This window comes from Thalia democratica, chromosome 6, assembly GCF_965202585.1.
Source record: "Thalia democratica chromosome 6, ktThaDemo2.hap1.1, whole genome shotgun sequence".
In the NCBI taxonomy this organism is placed as follows: Eukaryota; Metazoa; Chordata; class Thaliacea; order Salpida; family Salpidae; genus Thalia; species Thalia democratica.
In genome coordinates, this window is record NC_139170.1 from 9,893,608 (window position 1) to 9,917,386 (window position 23,779).

Sequence of the window (23,779 nt, forward strand, 5' to 3'; positions counted from 1 at the left end):
TTATCTATACTCACACTCTTACTAGACTTTCGAGAATGACACTAAGTCCTTATTATTTACTGTCATAGTCGTTTTCATTCTAAATTATAATTTTCTAGCATGTTTTTGTTTTAAGCAATGGTAATAACTAAATAAAAAATTGTAATAATTAAGATTCTATTAGTTATAGTGTTTATGAAAAAAAAACTTCGTATATTAAATACTAAGAAGTGTACTTGCTTTTTAGGAATATAATTTAAGGCAAACATATAAATTTGAAATTTTAAAGACCAACAAGAAATGTTGGTCTATTAAGAAATAGATAATGATATATATTACTTTTCACTTTCGAAAATACATTATACAAATCTAGTTATATGTACAAAAACTGTGATTGAAACAAATAGTTTAAAAACGAAATAAAATTTAGCACAAGTATACAAAAGTACCCACTTTGCTATCTGGTTACAATAGATAATATTTAAAAAATTATAAAAAATTACAGAAGATTTTGCATAAAATAAATTTCAATGATCACTAAGATGGTATGATTATTTTCAATTGCATAATAAAAGAGCACCTATATAAAATACACAACACATAAAAAAGATTGTAATAGTAAAGGTGAAGTTAAAAACTCTAATTTAAAAAAGGTAAAACTGAAAAAGTATTTAAATAAACCTAATTTAGTGGGAAAAAAAATTGTTAAAATTATCACTACAAAACAATGACGCTTGATTACGAAAAAAATATCATATAAATAACAGCTCGTTTAAATTAAGTTTTTATTAATAAAGTTTGAATTCGGTGATTGGGTCTAGTTTCAGTGCCGATTTAACACTAGGTGGTGTAAGAGGTTGCTCTGGAAAAATATAACTTTTTATTACAAGATATCGTTTTACAGCTTTGAAAAATACTTTTATTTAACGGGTAAAATAACAAATACTTAAACTTACTACGACGCAAATTTATACGTTTTAGAATAAGCACATATTTAATTGTTTATACCAAAAGAACTTTATTAAAAAAGTATTAATATTTTTTTAAAAACTTAATATATCTAGCAAATAAAGTAAACATACTTGAAAACTTTCTGTAAGTTTTTGTAAGTATATCTAAAAAATGTTTTTTAAAGAGTTAGATTCCTAAAAGTGCTTGTCAACATATATTGTCTTACATTTTTGTTTTCTGACAGTTTTTTTCCAACTTATAATCATTAATAGTTTAAAATTGTAATGATCACATGATGATGATTTTTTTGTTTTTTAATCAAATTTAATTAGACGAAGATTTTATTGTACAAATTAACTATAAACTTTAAAAAATGTAACCTTATCGCAGTGTTTAACTTACTTCTTTTTTATTTAAATTTTCAATTCAAAAATATTTAATGTTTAAATTAAAACAATAACATCTACCTTAATGGCTTTTAAAAATAAGAAAAAAATTCAAGAAAGTTTTTAGTCTTCTATTTTTTATTTTAGACTTTGTTTATTTTTTTTAACTATATGTAAAGTTTTATGTAATATAAATTAGGCTATAACAGATTTAGTAAGTAGATAGATTTAAGTACTTAGGTAGATAGAAGTATATAAATACTCTATATGAGCTTTATTACTTAACAATTAATCCAATTTTAACTATTATTTTATTTTCTATGAAGTTTTCATTTTATTGTTATGTTTTTTTGCACCGTTATAGTTTAAAAATTTAGTTTTATGGTGAAACTGGTCAAATAACAAAACTAATAAAGACCATTTTAAGAATTTCAAATATAAATATATAACAATTAACTTTTCACGTTTTAAAACATTGCATGATGTTTAAAGGCTTAGGTTTATACAAAACATATAAAAACAATTAATTTGTAAACAATTTATTACAATCCCTAAAGTTTATTAGTATTTTTTTATATTATAAATTAACAACAAACTTATTTTAAGTACAAATAAAAAACAATGCTCCGAAAGGTATAAATCTTAACAAACTTTTATTAAACTTTTAATTTCTCCATTTTCTAAATTTTAAACTATACATAATCTATCCTATTATTTTTAAACAAACAAGCATAATATCTTAGAAAGTAAGGACAAATCAAACAATCTAAATTTAAACAAATTAAATTTTACGCAAAAAGTTTTTTCTAAACATGCTAACACCTCAATTTTTACAATTACTGCGCTTTTATAACTTCTCTAGTTAATAAGAAAATCAAAATTGCCATTCTTTCACAAGCTTTTAAAAGTTCTTTATATAAAAATTTGCTAGAAAACTTTTCTGAGTGTGCTTAATACTTATTTTTCCTGTCTAGCTTGGATCAAAATATATATTGTGGTGTAGTTAAATTTAATTTAGCTGGACTTGGAAACAAACCATGTCCTGTATTACCCTTATAAAAGTTATATTTTTTTGTATAACTTGTCTCTTATTATGTAAATATTAATAACAACTACTTAAAAAAATTATTTAAAAAATTCAAGTTAGTGCATAGCAGTAGTTAAATAATGTGAAGTATACAGTTATGAAACATTTATATAGTAAAATTATCTTTAACTTAAGAAAAATTAACTACATATAAGAAATTATACCCATTTCTAAATATATATTTATTTACTATTATGTATTTTTCTTTGTAAATACCTAGACTACAGTAAATATATTTTTTCATAAAATTCACTACTTAATTTGTTTGTTGTTAAATTTATATATATGATGCTTTTAACACTAAACTCTTTCTTATTTTTTCAAAACAGATCCCTATTAGGTGAATATGTCTAAAAAAAAATTGTAAGAAAGTTTTACTAAAATAAATAAAATATAAAAAAATAGCTCAACAAAAGAATAAATACTTTTCGATCTGACTTTTTAAATACTTTTATTCTAAATAACTAAACTATAAATAAATAAATGAAACTAACGCAAATAGACAAAACCCTCCTTCTTTCCTCTTTCCTCCAAACTCGCCTCCGCACACCTCATTATTGCGTCATAAACGCAAACAGCCATCACCATCGGAGGCTCGCCCACCGCTTTGCTGTTGTGAGTGCCAACAGGGTTTCTCCCTGAACCGAGAAACTCAACGTTCAATTGCTCAGGGATGTCCTTCAGTAAAAATATTTGTTACATTAAAATGTATAACTTCCAAAATAAATAATTACAATTAAGAAAAAGAAATCCAATAGAAAAAAAAATACTGTGCTGGAAGGAAAGATTTAAGATAATTTTAAATTAATTTGTATTCTGTTACATTAAAATGAAGAGTTGAGATGTTTTAAAAGTACTTTTGTTTCATTCTAACAAATAATAAATTTTAATACAAACATGTAAAATTTAAGTATGAAGCTTTAAATTTTAAGTTTAAGTCATAGATGCTAACAAAAATAAGTCAATTAGTTTTTAAGATATTTTCTGCTGAAACATACTTGCTTTGTAGTTCTTTGCAATAGCATATCAATATTATGAAATAATGTCTATAAAAGTGATTAAAACAAGCACTAAACAAAAAACAACTTCTAACATATATTTTATTACTTAGTTTAAAATTATTGAAATATTTATTATCCAAGAATTTTGTTATCAAACAAGCATTTTTTTTTAAAACAGATAGGTGGCAAACAAATCTAACTCGTAGAAACATTACGTTGAAACCTTATTAAACAAAATATTAGAAAATATATAAAATATAAAATTCAATTATAAGTACTTGGTTTATCAAGACTAATCAGTTAAAAAATCTAATCTGAGTAAAAATTTTATTTTTATTTTTAAAACTTCGATCACAAAATTTTTAATTAATAATAAACCTTAGTAGTAGGAGGTTTGTACCACCAACTACCATCTGTTATTAACTTTCCAGTTGTTACGTCATAATTAAGCTGCTCACTCAACCAGAAACCAGTTGCCATGACGAAACCACCTTCTACTTGACCCAAGTCAATCACTGGGTTCATACTGGTAAAATTTTTATTCAAATAACATTTTTAAGTATAGCTCAAGTTTTAAATAGGTATATCAAAATGTAAAACTAAGGTAAACTTGTTTGTTCGCCAAAAATTTTATAAATTTATCTAAGAATACTGAAGTTAAATTAATAATAAAAACATACATTTTGACTTAAGTTTTGAAAACAAAACTAGATAAGAAAATTAAAGTAACTGTTTATACTTCTAAAACAAATTTATTTTCAATATCATTCAATCACTTAGACTTAAAAAAACTTATATACAACGAATACCTAAATGCTTAAAACTAAACTCAATCATCTTATGCGTTTATGACGTCACAAACAAACCTGACGCCCGTGTCCTGTAAAATGTCAACCCTCTTTAATTTGTGCTGTCCAGTCAATATGTCCAATTCTGCCTCGGCCACCGAAACACCCCACACATTGTAATCATTTGCACTCGTTGGTTGCCCACTAACAACAAAATACATTTTTTTAATGAAATTTATACACAGATGGTTTGAATTACACAAAAAATTGACGAAATTACATGCTTCATTATAAATAGTATGCTTGAGTTTTTGCTGTTATAGTAAATTACATTAGAACAATTAAAAAAAACAGTACAACTTTTGTTTATATCAGAGACTTAGTTCAATTCAATGTAAACTCATAACTTATTTTTATATTTTTTGTAACCTTTAAAACATATATTTGGTACCAAACGATTTTTATTGGACATTATAGTAAACTATCAAAAATATTAACTAAAAAAAATGGGAGAGTAGATACCAATTTGAAGTGGTCAAAATTATAGTTAGTTTAAATATAAACAAACGTATAAGAAGCAATGAGATCAACATTTTTATCATTTGCCAGTTTAGCTATTTCCTTCCAACTTTTTTGTGGAATTTCGCTGAAAACAGCTTTGATTCTTTCCAATATTATATCACAACATTTTATTGCTCCCTGAAAGTATGAAAATTACTTTTATCAGAACCAAAAAGTATAGCTATTAGTTTTAAAGTGTCAAAAAATAACTACTTCTTAAGTTTGTAGTCAATAGATTTCATTTTTCACTAAGCCATTTCAAAAAGTTTTTAGACTGACTATATTTACTTAAGTACAGAAATTTAATTTCAATTACATAGAAATGTATTCTTTAATTTAAATCAAACAGATTATCTAGGTCAACAGTGCATATAATTTTCACGAAAAATAAAGAATTATTAAAGTTAACAAAATTATTACAAACAAAAATATGCTTTGTAAATAACATAAATGTCAAAAAAATAAAATTTTTATAGTCATTTCAAACTAAACATAATAAACCTCTTTTTATTCTATAATTTTAATCTAGTCACACTAACCATGCAAACAATTTCAGATGTGGTGCTGGCAGCTGTTCCCTCGCTGTTTGTTGACGTAATAGTGCTCGTGCGTTGTATCGTGACGTCATCGACCTGACAACCGAGTTGCCTGGCAACAACCTGACACACCTTGGTGTCGAGTCCCTGTCCGGACTCGATGCCACCGTGGGACACGACAACCGACCCGTCCCAACCGCTGATGGTCACCACAACGTTGTATTTTGAGAACCAACTGTATGTGAAACTGCAAAAAAAGTTTGGGATTAGACAGGAAATATATGAAAAGTATCATTTATATTGCATGCATAAACAAACAAGCTAATAAAAATAATGTCTGATTTTTTCTTAAGTTAAATGTAATATGTAAGTGAGTCAAAATTACTAAAACGTATCACATCTTTCAGTTACAGTATACAAAGTTTTGCAATATTGTTTATAAGTTAGCAATAATGTTTATAATTTTAATTAAATTTAAAAGGTTTTCAATAATTTTAGTAACAAGATTTTTTTTTGAAAAATAAACCGCTTATTTTTTGTACAAAGCAAAGTTGAAAAATACATTAGAATGCTGTAGTAAAATTGAAACAGATTTTAGCCTCAAAGTTTATGATAAACTAGTTGAACTTAAAAAAATATCTACCCCAAACTACAGCCAAGTTTTATTGCATTAAGAATTACGTATTCTAAAAGCTACTTCATAACTTAATTTTTATCTGATTTGTAATAAATACCAACGGATACTTCATAGAAGAAACAGCAATTCCTCTTTTTATGAACTTGTTTTTTGAGTTGAATGTTTTTATTTCATTTTGTCTTTCTTTTACATTTACTTTTTCCATAAAGTCTGTTTTAGTATTATGAAAAACTAAAAGTAGCTGTTGCTTGTTAAAACTAATAATATCAAAATAGTAGGAAGTTTTGTAAAGCTAATTTAAAACTAAAGCAAATTAAAAATGATTAAAATGAAGAAAAACTACTAAAATAAATCGAATAAAAATTAAACTAAACACGATTCAGTTATTAGCTTACTTAACTTTGTATAAAACCATTATTTTTAACGAAAATATCTATAAATATGTTGATGAAAAAATAAACCTTGGTCAGTATTTACTATACCATTTCAAAATACCTATGCACTTATGCAAGTTCCATATTATAATTACACTTAAACTTTACTGTATTTATAATTTACTGCAACTAGATATTAAACTAATAGATCAATAATACAACCTAACATAATTATAGAAGTCTTTTTAGTTTTTAACTAACAAGAGTACATATCTCTAATATTTCCATCAGAAATTTCGGATCCGATAAAAGCATTCTGACCTACAGAATACAGATTCCTGAACTTAACATCAATGGGGTCTAAACTGAGATGATCTGCTATAACCTCATTCATCTGATCAGCCCATGCTGTTAACTGCATTGGACCTAAGAAAGTGTTGTTAGTAGATATACTAAGAAATGTTGCTCATACGAGGTAGTTGTGCTGAGATATAAAAAAAGAATGACAATCAATTAAGTAATTGTAAAAAGAATGATGATAAATCAAAATTTAATGAAAATGTTTAAGTTCTTTTACAAACAGCTATTTATATAAACAAAGAGATGAAAGTTAATTTCTTACCGGGAGCCCTGAACCATGAATATGAAGGTAAATTAGTTTTGCAAACGAATCTTTTAACTCTTCTGTTGGCGCAATGATATGCTGTTGAAGTTTACAGTTAAATATGGTTATGGTTCAAGTGTGATCATTTAAAAGTTTTCCGGTGAAAAAATTTTAAACTACAGTGTCTGTGTATTTTATCGAACTAAGAACTCTTAATTTGAAATACTTTTTTTTTGAATTTTTTTCATACAATTTAAAACTAAAAAAAGAATTAAAAATATAATAAAACTGTTTTATTTTACTTTTTATTCAGTTAAGGTAGTGATAAACAAAACTAACAGCTATCCATATAACACCAAAAGTGGTCGTCTATATCGGCTTCACAATCAAAAACACTGCAACCACTGTTTGTGTAAACTGTATAATCTACTGCTTGTAAAACACCTTCTGAATTGAAACCTGTATAAATCAGTATAAACTAAATATTTAATTTTGATTAGGATATTGTGGATTTAAATATGATGTGTCTTTACAAGTGCAGTTAAACTTTTGAATTCTACTAACTAAAAACAACATACTTTAATAAAGTATCTAAATACTAAACTATAATCTATTTTACTAAGGTAATAAAGTCTGAGATTTTTTAACAAGCAATGAATATCGACGAAAACCTTTTTAAGATTAAACTTTTTTCTATGATATTGCCAACAATTTTTTGTTTTTCTTGTTTATAATTCAATACCATGAGTTTTTGTTTACCAAATGACGTTTAGCTAAGGTAATGTTATGAAAAAAAGTATATTCAATTTTATTAAATTTGTTGTTGCAGAGGGAAGAGTAACACTAGCACATTGCTACTTACAGGACAAGTTCTAGCAGAATGGAGATTAAGTGGTTACAAGGTTTTCTGTTTGTTAGAACTTTAAACTGATTACTGGATTAAAATTAAAGATAGCAACTGAATTCACATAATTTTTTTATTCGAATTTCTTAATTGATTAAAAACAATTTAATTTTTTACTATAAAGAAGAAAACTTATTCATTAACCTAATAATGTTTAAAAGTTTGGGTATCTACTTTGTAACCGATGTATTTAAATGTTAGTTATCGTGATAAAATAGTATTAAGTAATTGTATGGAAAACAAATTACATGAAAGTAGGTCGGATGGGAAATAATTAAAAAACCATCAAATTTGATGTAAAGTAATTAGGACACAAAGTAACTCAGATGTGAACTTATTTTAAAAGAAAATAATAATACCGGAGTTTATTTGATTAGAAGGTGATCATGTAGGAAATAATTTTAATGGCAGAAATGATCAGTAGCAAATAATTAGTATTGAAAGTGTAAAAAAAAGTCAATGTTTTTTTATAAATCATTGTTACAAAAAAATTCATATAAGTTTAAGAACATTATATTGCAGATTATGAAATCTTTAAAACGGTAGTTTTAGAAAATAAACTACTTCAAGAGTGCTGACTAAAAAAGATAAAATCAAAATCAAAAACAAGTTAAAATTTCAAAATAACAGAACTTTATTATACATACTGTTTTAATAATAATACCAATCGAGTGTACAAAGAAGCGATTTGGTGTTACGTTTTTTTCTGCAGATTTAACCTGCCGGTGTAACACACAACACATTTGGTGTGGTGTTATATCATTAAATAAATATTCACCCACACAACAAACTACATTTAAACTTTTAGAATCTTAATATATCAGTTTCACTCACCGATCTTGTAATCAACGGACCAAGGAGTTCTGCTTCCAAGTGCACTCATGCATGTCTTCATATCAGCGTTCAATCTGCAAGGTCTGTCAGTCACGTGACTGCCCAACACTGCAGCTAAACCAATAGGAATCGAGTTTGTTGCTTTCCCGCCAAAAGCTCCACCGATCCGCTTCGTTTTGATCTCAATTCTGCAGTAAAGAATATTTACAAAACGTATGTATTCTAAATGAATAGTTAACTGCAAACAATTAAATATTCAAATAAATTTATTGCAGGAATTGACATACGCCTTTTAATTAAGTACTTTTGTTTTAAGTCAGGTTGAATGTACTAAATTCTTATTTAAGGTTTATCGTATATAAACAATATCAATGTGTTTATAGCATTGTCTAAAAATTTTAACAAATATTTGTTTATTAACATATTATAAGACAACTATACTACTTTTATTTTTATTTAAGATTACGACAACTTAGTATAAACATTATATATTCAGAAGTATTTAAATTTTTGAGAAAATATTACTTTTTAAGAATTTTTCGTAGTTTATAAATAGTAATACAGTTAACCAAAAAAAATTATATTTAGAATTAGCTATTATATCTGTATTTACAAGTATACTTTAACTAGTACAAAAAATAGATATTTCAAGTTATATGTTTAGTTTTACTCTACTATAAATATATTTTAATCTGTTGCATCAAACATGTGTTTCAAACAAACTTATTATTAGGAACGCCATACACTTCAGAAACACACTGATGTAGCCACTGATGTGTTTGTGTTGCACTTTCAATAACAAAACCTCCTTCATCATTCGGCTCACATCTACATATTTGTGTTTCCAAAAAGTAGTGGTATTGCGATCCGTAATCAATTGATCCTTCCAACTGAAATAATATATTTTAGGAATTTAGTATTGTACATAAACTATGTTATATTTTGATTTCTTAAAAAGTTTATAAGGTAAAAAACTATGAAAAAAGTAGATAACTTTAAAGGATGACAATTTTTGAAGCATTAAAAATTTTAAGCCCAAATTGTTTTGATAAAGTTTAATAAAACATAATACATCTTATTCAGTTGCTTTTTGATTTATAACTAATATCATTTAGTTCAAAAGTAGCTCAAAAAATAATAACCTGTAAGTTATTTAGTCTATAATATTACCAACAGTGTACTGGGAGTTTTCAAGAGCAGTATCAACATCACCTTTAACAATGTCTTTGAGATGAAGAGGATAGAATGATTTCTTACTGATGGCATCCCTGATATTAGTGAGTACTTGCTGCTTGTTCTTGTAACTCACTTCCACCAATGAGGCAATTTCACGCGCCTCTATCTCACTTTCTGTTTGTAATTTATGCATTTCTTAAATATATTTAAAGTTTTTAGCTTAATTAATCGATCAAAGTTTTTTATGTACGAATTTTATCAGAAAATTAAACTATAAAAAAAATTTAATTATTGTTTGTGAAAATTTTGTTAAAGATAATAAAGGCTCATTGAGAAGTATTTTATTAAGCTTTTAAAACATGCAAACAAATATAGTAGCTTTGACATGACACAATTAAACATCACAAGTTTGAATTTTACTTCCTGCTTATAGAAAACAATTCAAAATTTTGTCGTTGTTTTATTAAGAATACATCAAATTTAAATTGTGCATAATTTAAAGTTTTATTTATACACAACTAACCAGCAATAACAAGTGCAACAGGCTGCCCAGCGTAATCAATATGATTTGTTGCAATCAATTGTTGGGTCAAATCAAATTCACCAAACCTCAAATTTCTCACCTCACAGGGAAAATTGCTGCCTGAATATTTGCTACAAAACTTAATATCTGGAACTATATTAAATCTTTATTAAAAAACATAAAAGCTAAAAATAAAAATGTACTTGTGTTTTTTTATTCAAAGGAAGTTTAGAATAAAGTTCTTCAGAATTCGTCTGTAACTATTCTCTATAACTATAAAACAAGCTCTACTCAAAAACATATTTTAAATAATATAAATGAGTTGTAAAATTAAATAAATAACAAAAAGTTTGAAAATACTTATAAAAACTAACCAGTAACGATGTGAACGAATCCAGGTTGTTTTTCCGCAAAGGTATAATCAATGTTATCAATATCACAATTAGCAACTTGACTCAACACAAATGCGCAATGAACCTCATTCGTCATCGGTGGTAAATCGCTTTGAAAATATGCTTCACCTGATGCCTGTGTTGACAATAATGTAGTTGAAATACAAATTAATTTTTTTTTTTTTTTTTTAAATATTGTTTTCAAATTATTAGTACGTTTATTATGTTTTTTAATGTTAATTAGCCTTGAAAACTTGGTCTTAAAGAAAGGTTAAATTAATTAAAACTGAAGTATAAACGTACCCTTGAAAAAATTGTAGAGTTAAGAAACTTCAAATTATAATATAGCTACTTACAAGATAGTATGAATTTATTTTCGTTTTGGTTTATTTAATTTTTCATATTTGATTAGCTCAGTAAAGGCCAAAAGGGGGCAAACCACTTTTTACAACTTGATCTTATTTTGAAGAGTTTCAACTAAGCAGCTAGTTGCTTTTACAGATTTAAAATATTTAAACTAATCTTTGAGATATATCAGGTTGAAGTTGGAGAGTACAATAGATTCCCTACTGGGGGAGAAAACTAAAACGGTAAATAAATAGAAATCTTATAAAATCTATCTCCTTCTACGTTTTTTGAGATAAATATTTCAAAATTTTAGGAAATGTTACTTGGAATATTTAGAAAATTCTGTCGGAAAGAGTTGTTGAATTTTGACTCTAAATTGAACATTTTTGATTTTTTAGTTATAACTTTTTTTTTGAATTCGTTACTACTGAATTTTCAAATTTTTGCTAGGAGCATTTTTTTAAATTGTGAAATATTTATCTCTAAAAACGTAAAAGGAGATAGATTTTAGTGATTCTTATTTGTTCACAGTTTTAGTTTGCTTCTTCCAACAGTAACCTATTGTACTCTCCTGCTTTGACCTACTTTACCTCAAAAAGTTAGTTCAAATATTAAAAATATGTAAAAAGCAACTTGTAGCTTAGTTAAAACTCTTTAGAAAAAAGTGGTTACTCCCTATGGCCTTAAAGTATACAGGGTTGCCACTCGTTTTTTCAAAATTTTATCAAGGTTTTTTAAATTTCTTCAAGGGTTTTAAAGGTTCACATTTTGGGTCTATTTTTAGTATAAAGTTAAGTTTAAATTAAAAAATGTGTTAAATAGTATAAAACATCGAAAAGTTCTGTAAGGCTACTTTAAATGTTTTTTTTAATAAATAAAATTTTTGATGATGACAATAAAAATTACCTATATGATAGATTTTTGTGTGAAATATCAATTTTACTACTGAACATGTTAATATTGTTAAAAATTTCAAGGTTTTTCCAGGTTTTTTTGCCTAAACTGTCAAATTTTAGGTTTTTCCAGGTTTCAAGATGAAGTGGCAACCCTGAGTACAGAGAAAAGTATTAAACACATGTGATTTTATTCAAGTGATTAAATAAAAATTTACTGCTTTTTGTTGTGTTTAGTGTTTAATAAACTTGAACTGGAGTTTCAATAGAGTTTTTAGAGATTAGAGAGCAAAGAATCAAAACGCAAAACAAGTTCTAAAAAACGTAGAAAGCAATCAACAGTTCTAAACAGAAAAAAGTAAGTTTATTTAAGATATTTAACTTTATTGATATAAATTTTTAACATATAGTTCACAATCTAACATAATTAAAACATACTTTATTTGATTTAGAGCGTTTTATAAACCTGTAAGATTCCATAAAAATCTTTTAATATATTAAATTAAAATAAAAACAAATACAAACTTGTGTAAGTGAAGTAGTTTTAGGTATGGGTTGCGAAACAGGATAATTGTTTACAACAGTATTATAAGTTTGTTTACCACAAGTTATTTGTTTAGTTATATCTTTTCTTGCTGATTTCAACTCATCTGATATTTGATCTTCGCCCACACAATTTATCATAAACTGTGTATCATACTTGTTGAGATTAAAATTTTACAATTTACAAACCTAGTTATTTTTTATATATGCATCTATGTTTCAAAGGTAAAATTTTACTATTAATGCTATCTATACAGTTTTTAGTTTAAGATAAGGTATAAAACTTTTTAATCAATTTAAAATCAATTTTTCTATTTGACCACCTAGAAGTATTAAATTTAATAACAAACATGCTAGATTTAGTTCATAAAAATTTAAGGAACTTTGATAATATTTAAATAAACTGTTAATTTCTTCAACTTCTTAAATTACAAACTTTCAGTATATCCAATGTAAATGACTGAAAACTAAAATATTTATAATCAAATATAGTTTTTTATCTTACACAATATTTTGATTATAAGTTTAACTACCTAGCTAAAATTATCAAATTTTTTTTTAACTTAAAATGGCACTTATATAAATTTTTTTGTATACTTATCACACAAAATACTTATAAATAATTATTCATAGCTGATAAAATATATTGTTATTGCATTTTTATTTAAGACTTTAATTTAATTTGGAAGAAATTAAGCAACTTTTTGTTTGCTTATTTTTGGTTTTAGGGAACACTTTAATTCTGAACATTTAATTTTTAAATCATTCACATATAGTAAAGTCAAAGAAATATTAAAAAAAGTAACAAAAACTAGCATGTAAATTGTCATGCTTATATTTACCAAATTATAAGAGCAAAATAAATAAAGAGAAAATAAACAAGTAAGTATATCATAGAGAACTCATTTTAGTTTTAGACTTTGATTATATTTAAAAGAGTAAGAACAAACAGTTTGTTAATATTTTACGCGAACTTTGTAGCAAGTATTTATGTGGCAAGACATCATTATGATGATTAAACAAACACAATGTTATAAAACATAAAAGAATTCTTATAATTTTTGAATTAATTACTGGAAAATTGATAAAATTTAACGCTTAAATATTTACTAACGCACACAAAAAACAAACACGTTTGAAAATATCAACAACTTAACAAACAGAATATAAACCTTGTAAAATAATGATAGTGAAATGTCCGTTTTACTTGCTGCACTCATATCAGCGGCATTGTATTGTTGAGGTTTCAACTCTGATGATAACAATTTTAATGCAGCTGGAAAATTGTTTATATTGTTATTAGATAAAACTAGTAAGCGTACAAATGTAAATATGTTGTTTTTTAAATACGTATGCTACTTTTTTAAGCTTAAAAGCTTAGAAGTGTTGTGCAAACAGCCTGTTAACTTTATAATTGTGTAAACTATTACAAATAGTATTATAATTTTAATTGTTGAACTTTAAAAAAATATCTAAACCCAATTCATTAACTATTCCTTAATTAAATTAACTGAATACACACTAAATGTACTTTACACTTAAAAAGCGCACAATTTGAAAAAATATCAAACTTAATATTTAAAAAAGGTTTATTTTTCTTATTGATTGAAAAACAAAACAAGTGATTACCTGTTAAAGTTTCGTTATTAAGTTCCTTTCCTTTCAAAAACTGTTCAGTTTCAGAAGCATGTCCAAACTCAGGGTTAATATTTCCAAAGACCAAATCAACATCATTATCAAATTTAATTTTATCATCACCAGTTTGTACTACTTTTGCTCTGAAGGCAGCATTTATATATGCGTGAGAATTCTGTAAAAAAAAAATTAGTCAAACTAACTTCAAATGACGTGATTTTTTATTCTTTATAATAAAAGAATAACAAAAAAATTTAAATTTTATTTTTTGTTTATGAACTTTTAAAAAGTTTGCTTCGTCATATTTTTTCAATTCGATTTTAATTAAAACAGTTGATATAGTTGTGTTTGCCTGGCTGTATAGTATTATCTTTAAAATAAATAAAAAACTAAATATACACTTGAAAAAAAAACCTGAGATCTAGGCATAATCTTGTACGTTTTGTAAACAATTTTGTTTTCTTCTTTGGGTATGGGAATTTCCATACTAATTAGTACCTGTGTAGAAGAATGTTTAACACACATCTAAAAGTTTCCAACATCTAAAACATTAAAATTCGTAATAAAAGTACAAACTAAGTAAAGTATCTTTTAAAATTCCTAAAAAATAATCAATAACTTTTTAATTACATGTTAATAAATCTAAAGTCAGAAAATAAAAAAAAATGCAAAGTGCATGTGCAGAGCTTTTCCACTTGAAAACTTTAATGCAACATTTTACCAACACAAAATTTTTGATGCAAAATTTACTGTGAGTAAAAACTGCAGTGCACAATGTTTTCTTCTTAAGTTATAAAACTTGTTTAAAAAACAGTGAACGCAACTAAATTTATATTTATAATAGTAAACAATAACATTTTTATGATACTACAGACTAGTTATGTTTTACAATAACACTGAAAGCTTTAAACTGAGCAACCACACATTCATCGTTTTTGCACATCATCCAAGACAGCAGAGGCTCAAATAATATCTTAAGATTTAGATAATGATTACTATTCGTAGTATGAATTTGGGTTTGGCATACCATTTAAAAAAAAATCAACATATTAAGATTAACTCATGAGAAATGCTTGAAATAATTAGTCAGTTAGTCATTGGTTGAAACTAGTGAGATTTATTATGTTAGTTACTGAAAATTTTCCCAATGAAAATTATATTCAATATTATTAACTGGCACTAAATTCAATATAAAAACTTAACATCAAACTTAGTTTTCTTACTTTTTTGCTCATATTAGCGGACATCAAGCCTTCACTGTGCTTCCTTGCAAAAATAGACCCAAATTTTTCAACAATCCCAACTTCACTGTCCCACACGACCATTGTGGCTTTTAAACTTTCAAGCACAGTAGTTACATCTGAGGGAAAATCCCTGTTATGATACTTCAACATCACGTTACCTGCCCAAGATGCCACCTGAATCATTATTTGTTAATAAATTTGTGATACTCTTTTAATAAATTAAAACATACTTAAAAACCCTATCATTTAAGATAAAATTGAAATAATCAAAGTTAATACTACAAAAATTTATGTTTAGTAAGAATTTTTAGTATGTAAAACATTATTTTTCAAACATAGAAATATTAGTAATAATTCTCATAACTAAATATAGCTTCAACATACATTTCTGATTGGATTGCCAGCCACCATAGCAAGATGCTTACAAGAAGTAGAAAACATATTTGAACATTTTGTCAGCTCATTATTACTCAACTCATCAATAAGTTGATTTATAGTTACACTAGCGCCTACAATCAAATATTTACTACCATTTTCGCTTGTTTCTGAACTAATTTGATTCATTTCCTTCACTTTAGATACGCCCAACAATGCTGAATGATTGCTTTTTGTTTTGTAGACTCCTGTTGTTTTTTTTATACTTTTCCGTTTATGAGTATATAAAAAATCATGATTTTAAAGCTTTAATAATTAAAAGCTTTTTCATTACAACCTTATTTAGAGGATTACTAAACTCATTAAATAAGAGTTATGTTATAACTATAACAAGTGATACATTACTCATTATCAAGCTATTTATGTAAAATATTTCCATTAGCATTTATATAAAATTATTTCAGCACTAAAACGAATCAGATTAAAATACAAAAGATAATAACTGATATAAATTCAAAAGAAAAATTAATAAAAGTTAAAGTTTTATCTTATATTCTTATAGAATTAAGTTTTATGTAGCTAAAGATTAGAAGACATTCATTTGAAACAACTTTGGAAATAATAAAAGTTTTTATAATAACTAATGATTAATGTTATGCTGCAAATAACAATAAAAATACAATTTTAATAAAATAGCACTAAAAACTGTGTTTGAAAATACTTTACATGTTTTTATAACCTAAAAAAAAAATTATAAATTAAAATACCTATAACAAGCATCATTAAATGAAAGAAAAAAAAAGAAACATATATTATTGATTCTATAAACTAATTTACTTTATGATTAAAAACAAAGTTCTAACTTGAGATATAGATAAAATACACAGCATAAAACTAATTATACTATTAAATTTATGTTTTAATTTTAGTCAAAATTATATGTATCCTAAAAAACTAAATTTTAATTTTTAATTTCATAAAAAAATTAAAAACATCATTTAATACAAAGCACAACAACAGAAGATTTAAATTGTTTTGAAAATGTTTGAAATAAAATGTGTTAAATATCAAGCTTGTGTGGTCTTATTTGTATACTTTATAAATAACTTTAACTAAATTGTTTTTGAAAATATCTTAAAACAAAAAACATCTTTATTTTGTTATACTAGTTATTAAACTAATTATGTTGTTTTTAAATGTTAGAAAAAGTACTTTTCTCATTTTACTACTAATAATAAAACTGATTTGATTGAAAATTTTGCTATACTGGAACTTACTTAAGTTGTTAAAACTTTTAACAATTATAATAATTTATCATACAACAAAAACCTTTAGAAGTATGAGCACAAACAATCATTGAAGAATCCGTGAAAACTTGTGAATCAGACATAAAACTTTTAAGCTGATCCAGGTCAGTAGGTTGGTATATTTTACATGATGGAGTTTTGTTGATGGTGTGGTTTCTTCGCATTTTTTTGTTAAAATTTATCTTGGATTTGTCATTTTTGATGCAAGCTATATTTGCAAGGTCCTGAAAACATTTCATTAATTTTGTTAGAAACTGTCAGTAAGAATTTGAATGTGTTTAATAACAAACCATAGTTTAGAGGTCTACGTATTTAAATTATTAACAAGTCAAAAAAGTTAAAATTTTTATTTTCTTATTTCAACTTTAATAAATGATTACTAAATTACAAAATAAATTATATGCACCACACTAACTACTATAAATTATGACAGCAAACTTTAGAATAATAAAATAAATCTTTATTTTATTTATCCTGTACACCAGGGTTTCCAAAAGAGGCAACTTTGGTTAGTCGGGGGCAACAACTAGTAAGGCAGTAACAAATAAATTACTTTTTATATTCTGAGGGTTTCAACAAAGAGTAATTAAAAAAGATCTGAGGTATAATTGAAGGGAAAATTGAAAATTACTTTCGGTACCTTAGGATTTGTAATATTTTTTTTTAAATACTAAACAGGGTGGATTATAAAAATTAGTTTCGGAAACCCTGCTTAAAAAATTTCTATTAAAAGTAGTAATAATTCTTAATAATTAATTTACACATAAAGTAGCTAAATAAGCAGTCAGTTTAAGGTCATTCACACATAATACCTCAATATCAGTAGCAGCAAGTGACTTAGCAGCATAAATAATAGATCTGTAGCCGGTGCATCTACAAATATTTCCATCTAACTCACCCACCAACTCATCTTCACTTATCTTCTCTCCTGATTTCAGCTTACTGTAAGTTATACAACTAATAGTAACTAGTAGCTTATAGTTTTTTGTAATAAGATAATTGCATCAGTAAGTTAGTATAACTTTATAAAAAAGTTGGTGTTACAAAAACATACAGTTAAGCAAAGGATTATCTTCTCTCCTGATTTCAGTTTACTGTAATTTTTAAAAGAAAACAAACAATAGCTTTAAACTAGTATTTGAAATAGAAGCTGCACAAATAAGTATACTCACAATTTCCACCTACGCACAATACCCACCCATTTTTTATTGCTTTTTATTTTTATTTTCTTTGTTTTCTATCACTATCACCCCTAACCCTTACCCTTTGTCTGTAAACGGTTCTCGGATTTGATCGATGGAAATTGTGCCCAGGGTGGAACCATAAGTATACATTAAGATTAATGTATTCAAAACAGTATGAAAACCTATAGCATAGCAACGAATTAATTATAAAACTACACAATTTTACAACTAGTTTAGAGCAAAAATTAATTACTTGTTAATCGATTTGTTTTAATTTTTATATTCTCGTAAAGTGAGATTAGTATTGCCCTAAATTAAGAAAATACAGGCTGTCGCAGTAATGTAAAGAAAAATAAAATTAAAAAGATGAAAACGCTGTTGCTTAAATTTTTATAAAAGACTAATATCTTGGTAAATGGAAGAGTTGTGCAAATAGTAACTTTTGATGATTGTCATTTTCAAGATTTTATCAGAAAGTTTATTTTCTGTACAACTATGATGTCTAAAAAACATAATACTAACAGATACTTTTGCTTTTAATTAAAAAAGTTGAACTTTAATTAACCGGAAGACTTTAAACTTTTATCATTAAATAAACTTAAACCTGTACATGGCCATAGCAAAACCGGGTGTGCAGTATCCACACTGAGTGGCGCCATGTTCAGCAAGTTTCTTGTGAATGTTGTCATAACCGTGCTTCAATGAACCAATTCCATCAGATGTCACTATACTGCACCCATCTACTGCATACAGTGGCATCAGACACTAGATAAATGTTTATAGTAACTTTATTATTATTAGACTATATTATCACCAAATCTTCTGAAGGATAAACTATACATTTTTTTTGAAACTTTAAAGCTTTTTAGATGTTGATATATAGTTTTAGTTTATGAATCCATCCTATCTTTTATATGTTGCTATTATGGTCTTGCTACATTAAAGCACTAATCTTAATAAACTAAATGACAAAAGCTTAGAACATTTTTCAAATTTAAATGCAACAACAATTACTAGTATTACAACAACATCATGTTCAACAACAAACTTACTGAGTTAATAGTTTTTGGATTGGGATTTTCTTGTGTAGTCATAGCAACAGCACAAGCTCCACAGCCCCCTTCATTACACATCACTTTTGTTCCTGTGGAAGAAATATGTGTCATATCAGGATAATCACCAGTGAAGGTTTAGTTTAATATAAGTTCAAACTACTTTTTACATTCTAGTAATAATCAATTTTTTTCTCCATTAAACCATAGCAATCAACAAAGTAACAAAGTTTACAACAGAAAAATCATAAGCATAACCTCCTAGACACGCTATTTTTTATTATAATAAATTCCTTACTAGGATTACACAGTGTAAACAGAGTTCTGTGTTATTATAACAAAAAAAACTTAGTAACTAATTTCTAGTTTTAAGATGGTTAGTTCTAAACAAATTAAGAACAAGTTGTGTTCTCTTTTTTCAGTAAAAACATGACTTATGTTAGACAAAAAGGTTTTAAACACTTTAAATTTACTAAAAAGATACTTAATTGCCATCTTAAGTGTGTTTTATTTCAATTCAATATGTTACAAATTTCTCAATCAAGTTCTGTTAAGTCTTTGTAAAAAGATATTTTTAAAGACATACAATTACATAACATGAATAGTCTTAATACCTAGTTACCAAATAAAGTTTCTTTTAAAATTTGTGTTTGTTTTCAAAGAAAATCAACTCACTAGATGCTTTTCATAAAAACTTTTTATAGTTTAAATATGAGATATTAGTAAAAATCAAAAAATAAACATAATAAAAATGAAGAGAATGAACTAATTATAAAATTATTCATTACAACTTACTAAGGGGTGCTCCTATTTAATTAAACATTAGATCAACAGCTTTATATGTTAGCAACAGTCACTTTTGTTTGGCAATATTGTTATTAATTTTGTATCGGTTTTTTGAATAATTTTTGTACTTATTTCATAACAGTACAGAATGTATTGCCTTAAGTTAAACTATTTATTTACTTTGCTTCTGTAAAATTCTCAAGTTAAAAATAAACTAAGACACCTTTCAAACTTTAAAATGTCTCTTTAACGAACAGGTTGCTTCCATTTGATTACTAGAATATTTACAGCAAGAGTTTACAATTGAGAAAAACAACTTGTTAACATTGTTATATCAAGAAATTAAATTATGTCAAATTTTCTAAGATATACAATTGCTTTTTTTTTTTAATTCAGGTTTTTTGCCTAAATTTTCAAAATCTATGAGTTTTCATAAATCCAAGTTTAATGGCTAACAGTAGGCTAAAATCGTGATTTACTAAAAATAGGGAATGAAATTTGGTATAAAATCAAAGTTTCTAAGTCTTTTCAAATACAATCAACAAAAACATCGACGAAAGTCTGCAGAGCAAAAGCCTGGACTTTCGTATGCTGTGAGACAAGCTCAAGTTTAACAAAAGGGTTGATCATACCAATTAGATCATCAGACCACAAGCTTTTGGTAGACTGAGACAGGTTTTGTCCTTATTTGGACTCATCAGTCAGTCATAATAAAAAAAAATTTAATATTATTTTTAAAGTCTGTTAATGACTAAAATTATATCTATAAAATTGTAAGTGGAGCAAGTTAAACTTGTAATTTAATTATTTTTGCTTCGTAACAGCTTATAGATGTTTATTAAATGTTTAATATAAATTTTTGCAATTAAAAAAGAAAACTTTCTACTGAATTTATTTATTGAAAAATTAAAAAATAAGTTCTAAAGGGTTGAGTAAGTACAAAATATATAAAACTTAATTGTTTGGCTAAACTTTACTGTTGCTTGAGGACAATTTACCAATGAGTTATTACTTTTTCTACTAATAATATACAAAATCTGAGGACATATAAATATACAATACATATTAATGTGCACAACTTGCTCAAAGTAGCTTATTTTAGAAAGTTTACTAGAGTATCAATAAAAAAAATCCAAAAAAAAATTTTTGTTACAAAAGTAAAAGAACAAAATTCATTAAAATACTATGTAAAATTATCAAAAAAGTATTTAAGATACCTTTTTTAATGCATAAAAAATTAACTTTTTTGTTAAATTAGTTTTTAGATAGTTTTTTATTTAACAATTGATAATCAAATTTAAAGACAAAAATTGGAATTATTGAAAAATCTTAAAACTGCCTTGCACCAACAGGAATGACTTTTGTTATATATAGAACTTTTTAGTTTAGTTTAAAACAATAAAGCCCTAGAATCTTGGCTTTCAAACCACAAGTTTTCAAAAAGAAACTCCTTTTTTTTTGCTATTTCCAAATGCAGGCTGACTGTGTGACAACCCTGGTCCTTGATATTATTAAAATTGTTATAAAATCTTAAGCAACCTAGCAATCTTAAAATAATTTTATAGAATGTGGTTGCATAAAAATTTTCAATCTTAAAAATTACGATTACAATTGGAATAATACCTGTGAGTGAATTTCCACGCAGCCATTCACTGAGCATTGTTGTTGCATCAACTTGTGATACTGTAAGCAAAAACTAAAACTGTTAAATCTTTATAAGTTTTTCAATACAAGCAGTTTACCGCATATAAGTTTAAAATCACACTTTAAAAATCACTCTAGGTTCTTAAAACAATCTATTATTTCAACTTCTTATTAAAAAACTAAATGATTAAAAATTAAGAAGTTTAAAAATTACAAATTTAAAGTTTTAAAAACGATAAATACTTAAGTGTTACTAGATACAAAAAAGTCTGATTTAAACTTAAATTTTTTAAAACATAAAGCAATGTTTTGATATCTAAAACTAGCTATCTAAGCTTGATACTACACTTGTATGGTATTACAAGCCTCTCTGTAACTTACTTTGACAACAATATTTCCAAATAAAAACAATTAAATGTACATGAAAACTATATTTTATATTTTAAGATTACAATTAAGTAGTTACAACTTATCTCACATATTGTATAACTACTCACATTATATACATTAGTTAATTTAGTTCTTTGTGCATGTAAAAAAAAAATTCTAAATATTTTCCTACACACTAAATGTTTTAAACTATAAAGGTGAAACTAAGAAGCATCAACTTACCTTTGAACTCATGATTATTCACAGTAAAAGTTACAGAAGACTTGTCCTTAACTTCTTGTTTCATTTTTGATAACTAATGAAATCTAAATTATAACTTTTTTTTGGGTTACTTTAAAAACTTTTATAAGACTGTTTAAAAATTTATTGTTATACAAAAAATAAATCAAAGTGTGCAACTATATCATTTGTATTCTAAGTTTAAAATATGTATACTAATTCTAATTTCTAATACCATAAGAAAAACTATAAATAAAAATATTTTTTTAAAGAGGAAAAAACCCACAAGTAGGAATTAGTAATGTATAACTGGCCATCCAAAAATATTTAGTCAGCTACTTATTTATTGCTTATAAAAACTTTTGATTGAGCTATAAAAAAACAATTTGAACTTATTTTAAGATTTTGTCTTTAGCACATAGTAGTGATTATTAAACTATCATTTTATTAAAAACTTCCATTACACAATCTTTTTTAAGCATAATTTTTAAAATTTGTGGAAACAACAACAACTGTTTTCAATTCTTTTGTTCATCAAAAGAATTTTCCTGGTAAATCTGGTCTGCAAAATAAAAAAGTTACAACCCTTAATTCAAACAGCCTTGCCACAGATCAAGCTGATAATAATTTCCTAACTTTTCCTGACTTTTGTAAAACAAATTCTTAATTAAAACCGATTAAAAAATACATAACCAATGACTTACAATTATGTTAAGTTTTCAATATTTTTATACAAGTTAAAACAACAGTTATTTTGCTACATTCAATCATCTAACAATCAGAATGAAGTTTTTAGTTATGATAAACTTTCTTATTAACAGCATGTTTATATCAAATTTCCTGACTTTTTATCAAAAACCATAAACTTTTTTCTTATTTTTACCGACTTTTGTCATATTTTTTTTTGTTTTCCTGATTTTCCTAACTTTCCTGAGTTTTTTGCAACCCTGTTTAAAATGTAATAAATTCATGTATCATAGTTTAAAATAAAGGAATAAACATTTTTAAGTCATTTAATAAAATATTAAATAACTATATTAAAAAAAACTATAACTAGTGGTCTACTGAATCCAATTGTTAAATCTGATTGATAAGGAAAAATAAATTTGAACCCAATCTGGGTGTATTTTCAAATGATAATAAAGTCTTATTTGAATCTGGTCTGATCTAAATTGAAATTAAAGATCCAAAATCTAAGTACCAGTCCTGTTAAAATTCTTAGTAATCAACATAACTTTGAAAAATCGTACTTTAAAACAAAAGCAAAATTGCAATGAAATAATCATTTTATAGGAACTACTTTGCAGTAAAAATAAAATTAAGAGCATTTAAAAACACTTTTAGAAAAAAAAAATATTTTTTTGACTCACATAAATTACTCAAGCTAAAAATATGTTGCTAGCTGTATTATAGTTTATTGAACAAC

At 25.5% G+C, this 23,779-nt stretch overlaps 1 protein-coding gene across 2 annotated transcripts; it reads right to left on the bottom strand.

Moving 5' to 3' along the window:
* Nucleotides 1-560: 560 nt before the first annotated feature.
* Nucleotides 561-22,487, bottom strand: LOC145838164 (uncharacterized). Of its 2 annotated transcripts, XM_082945719.1 has the most exons (27): nt 22,357-22,487; nt 21,724-21,783; nt 19,315-19,406; nt 18,867-19,027; nt 17,891-18,020; nt 17,101-17,302; nt 15,781-16,019; nt 15,376-15,570; nt 14,567-14,650; nt 14,147-14,327; nt 13,690-13,793; nt 12,500-12,661; nt 10,716-10,869; nt 10,342-10,461; nt 9,817-9,992; nt 9,366-9,532; nt 8,643-8,830; nt 7,244-7,363; nt 6,923-7,003; nt 6,562-6,726; nt 6,028-6,136; nt 5,293-5,536; nt 4,761-4,891; nt 4,271-4,396; nt 3,783-3,930; nt 2,898-3,081; nt 561-841 (listed from the first exon to the last, which is right to left on the bottom strand). In XM_082945719.1, the coding sequence occupies exons 1-27, from the start codon at nt 22,418-22,420 to the stop codon at nt 768-770; spliced, it is 3,861 nt and encodes a 1,286-aa protein (XP_082801845.1). In that variant the 5' UTR covers nt 22,421-22,487; the 3' UTR covers nt 561-767. The 2 variants fall into 2 exon arrangements, 1 of the variants encoding a protein (XP_082801845.1); XR_014370025.1 differs by lacking the exons at nt 561-841; nt 2,898-3,081; nt 3,783-3,930; nt 4,271-4,396 and having other exon boundaries at nt 4,774-4,891; nt 6,024-6,136.
* Between the last annotated feature and the right edge of the window lie 1,292 nt (nt 22,488-23,779).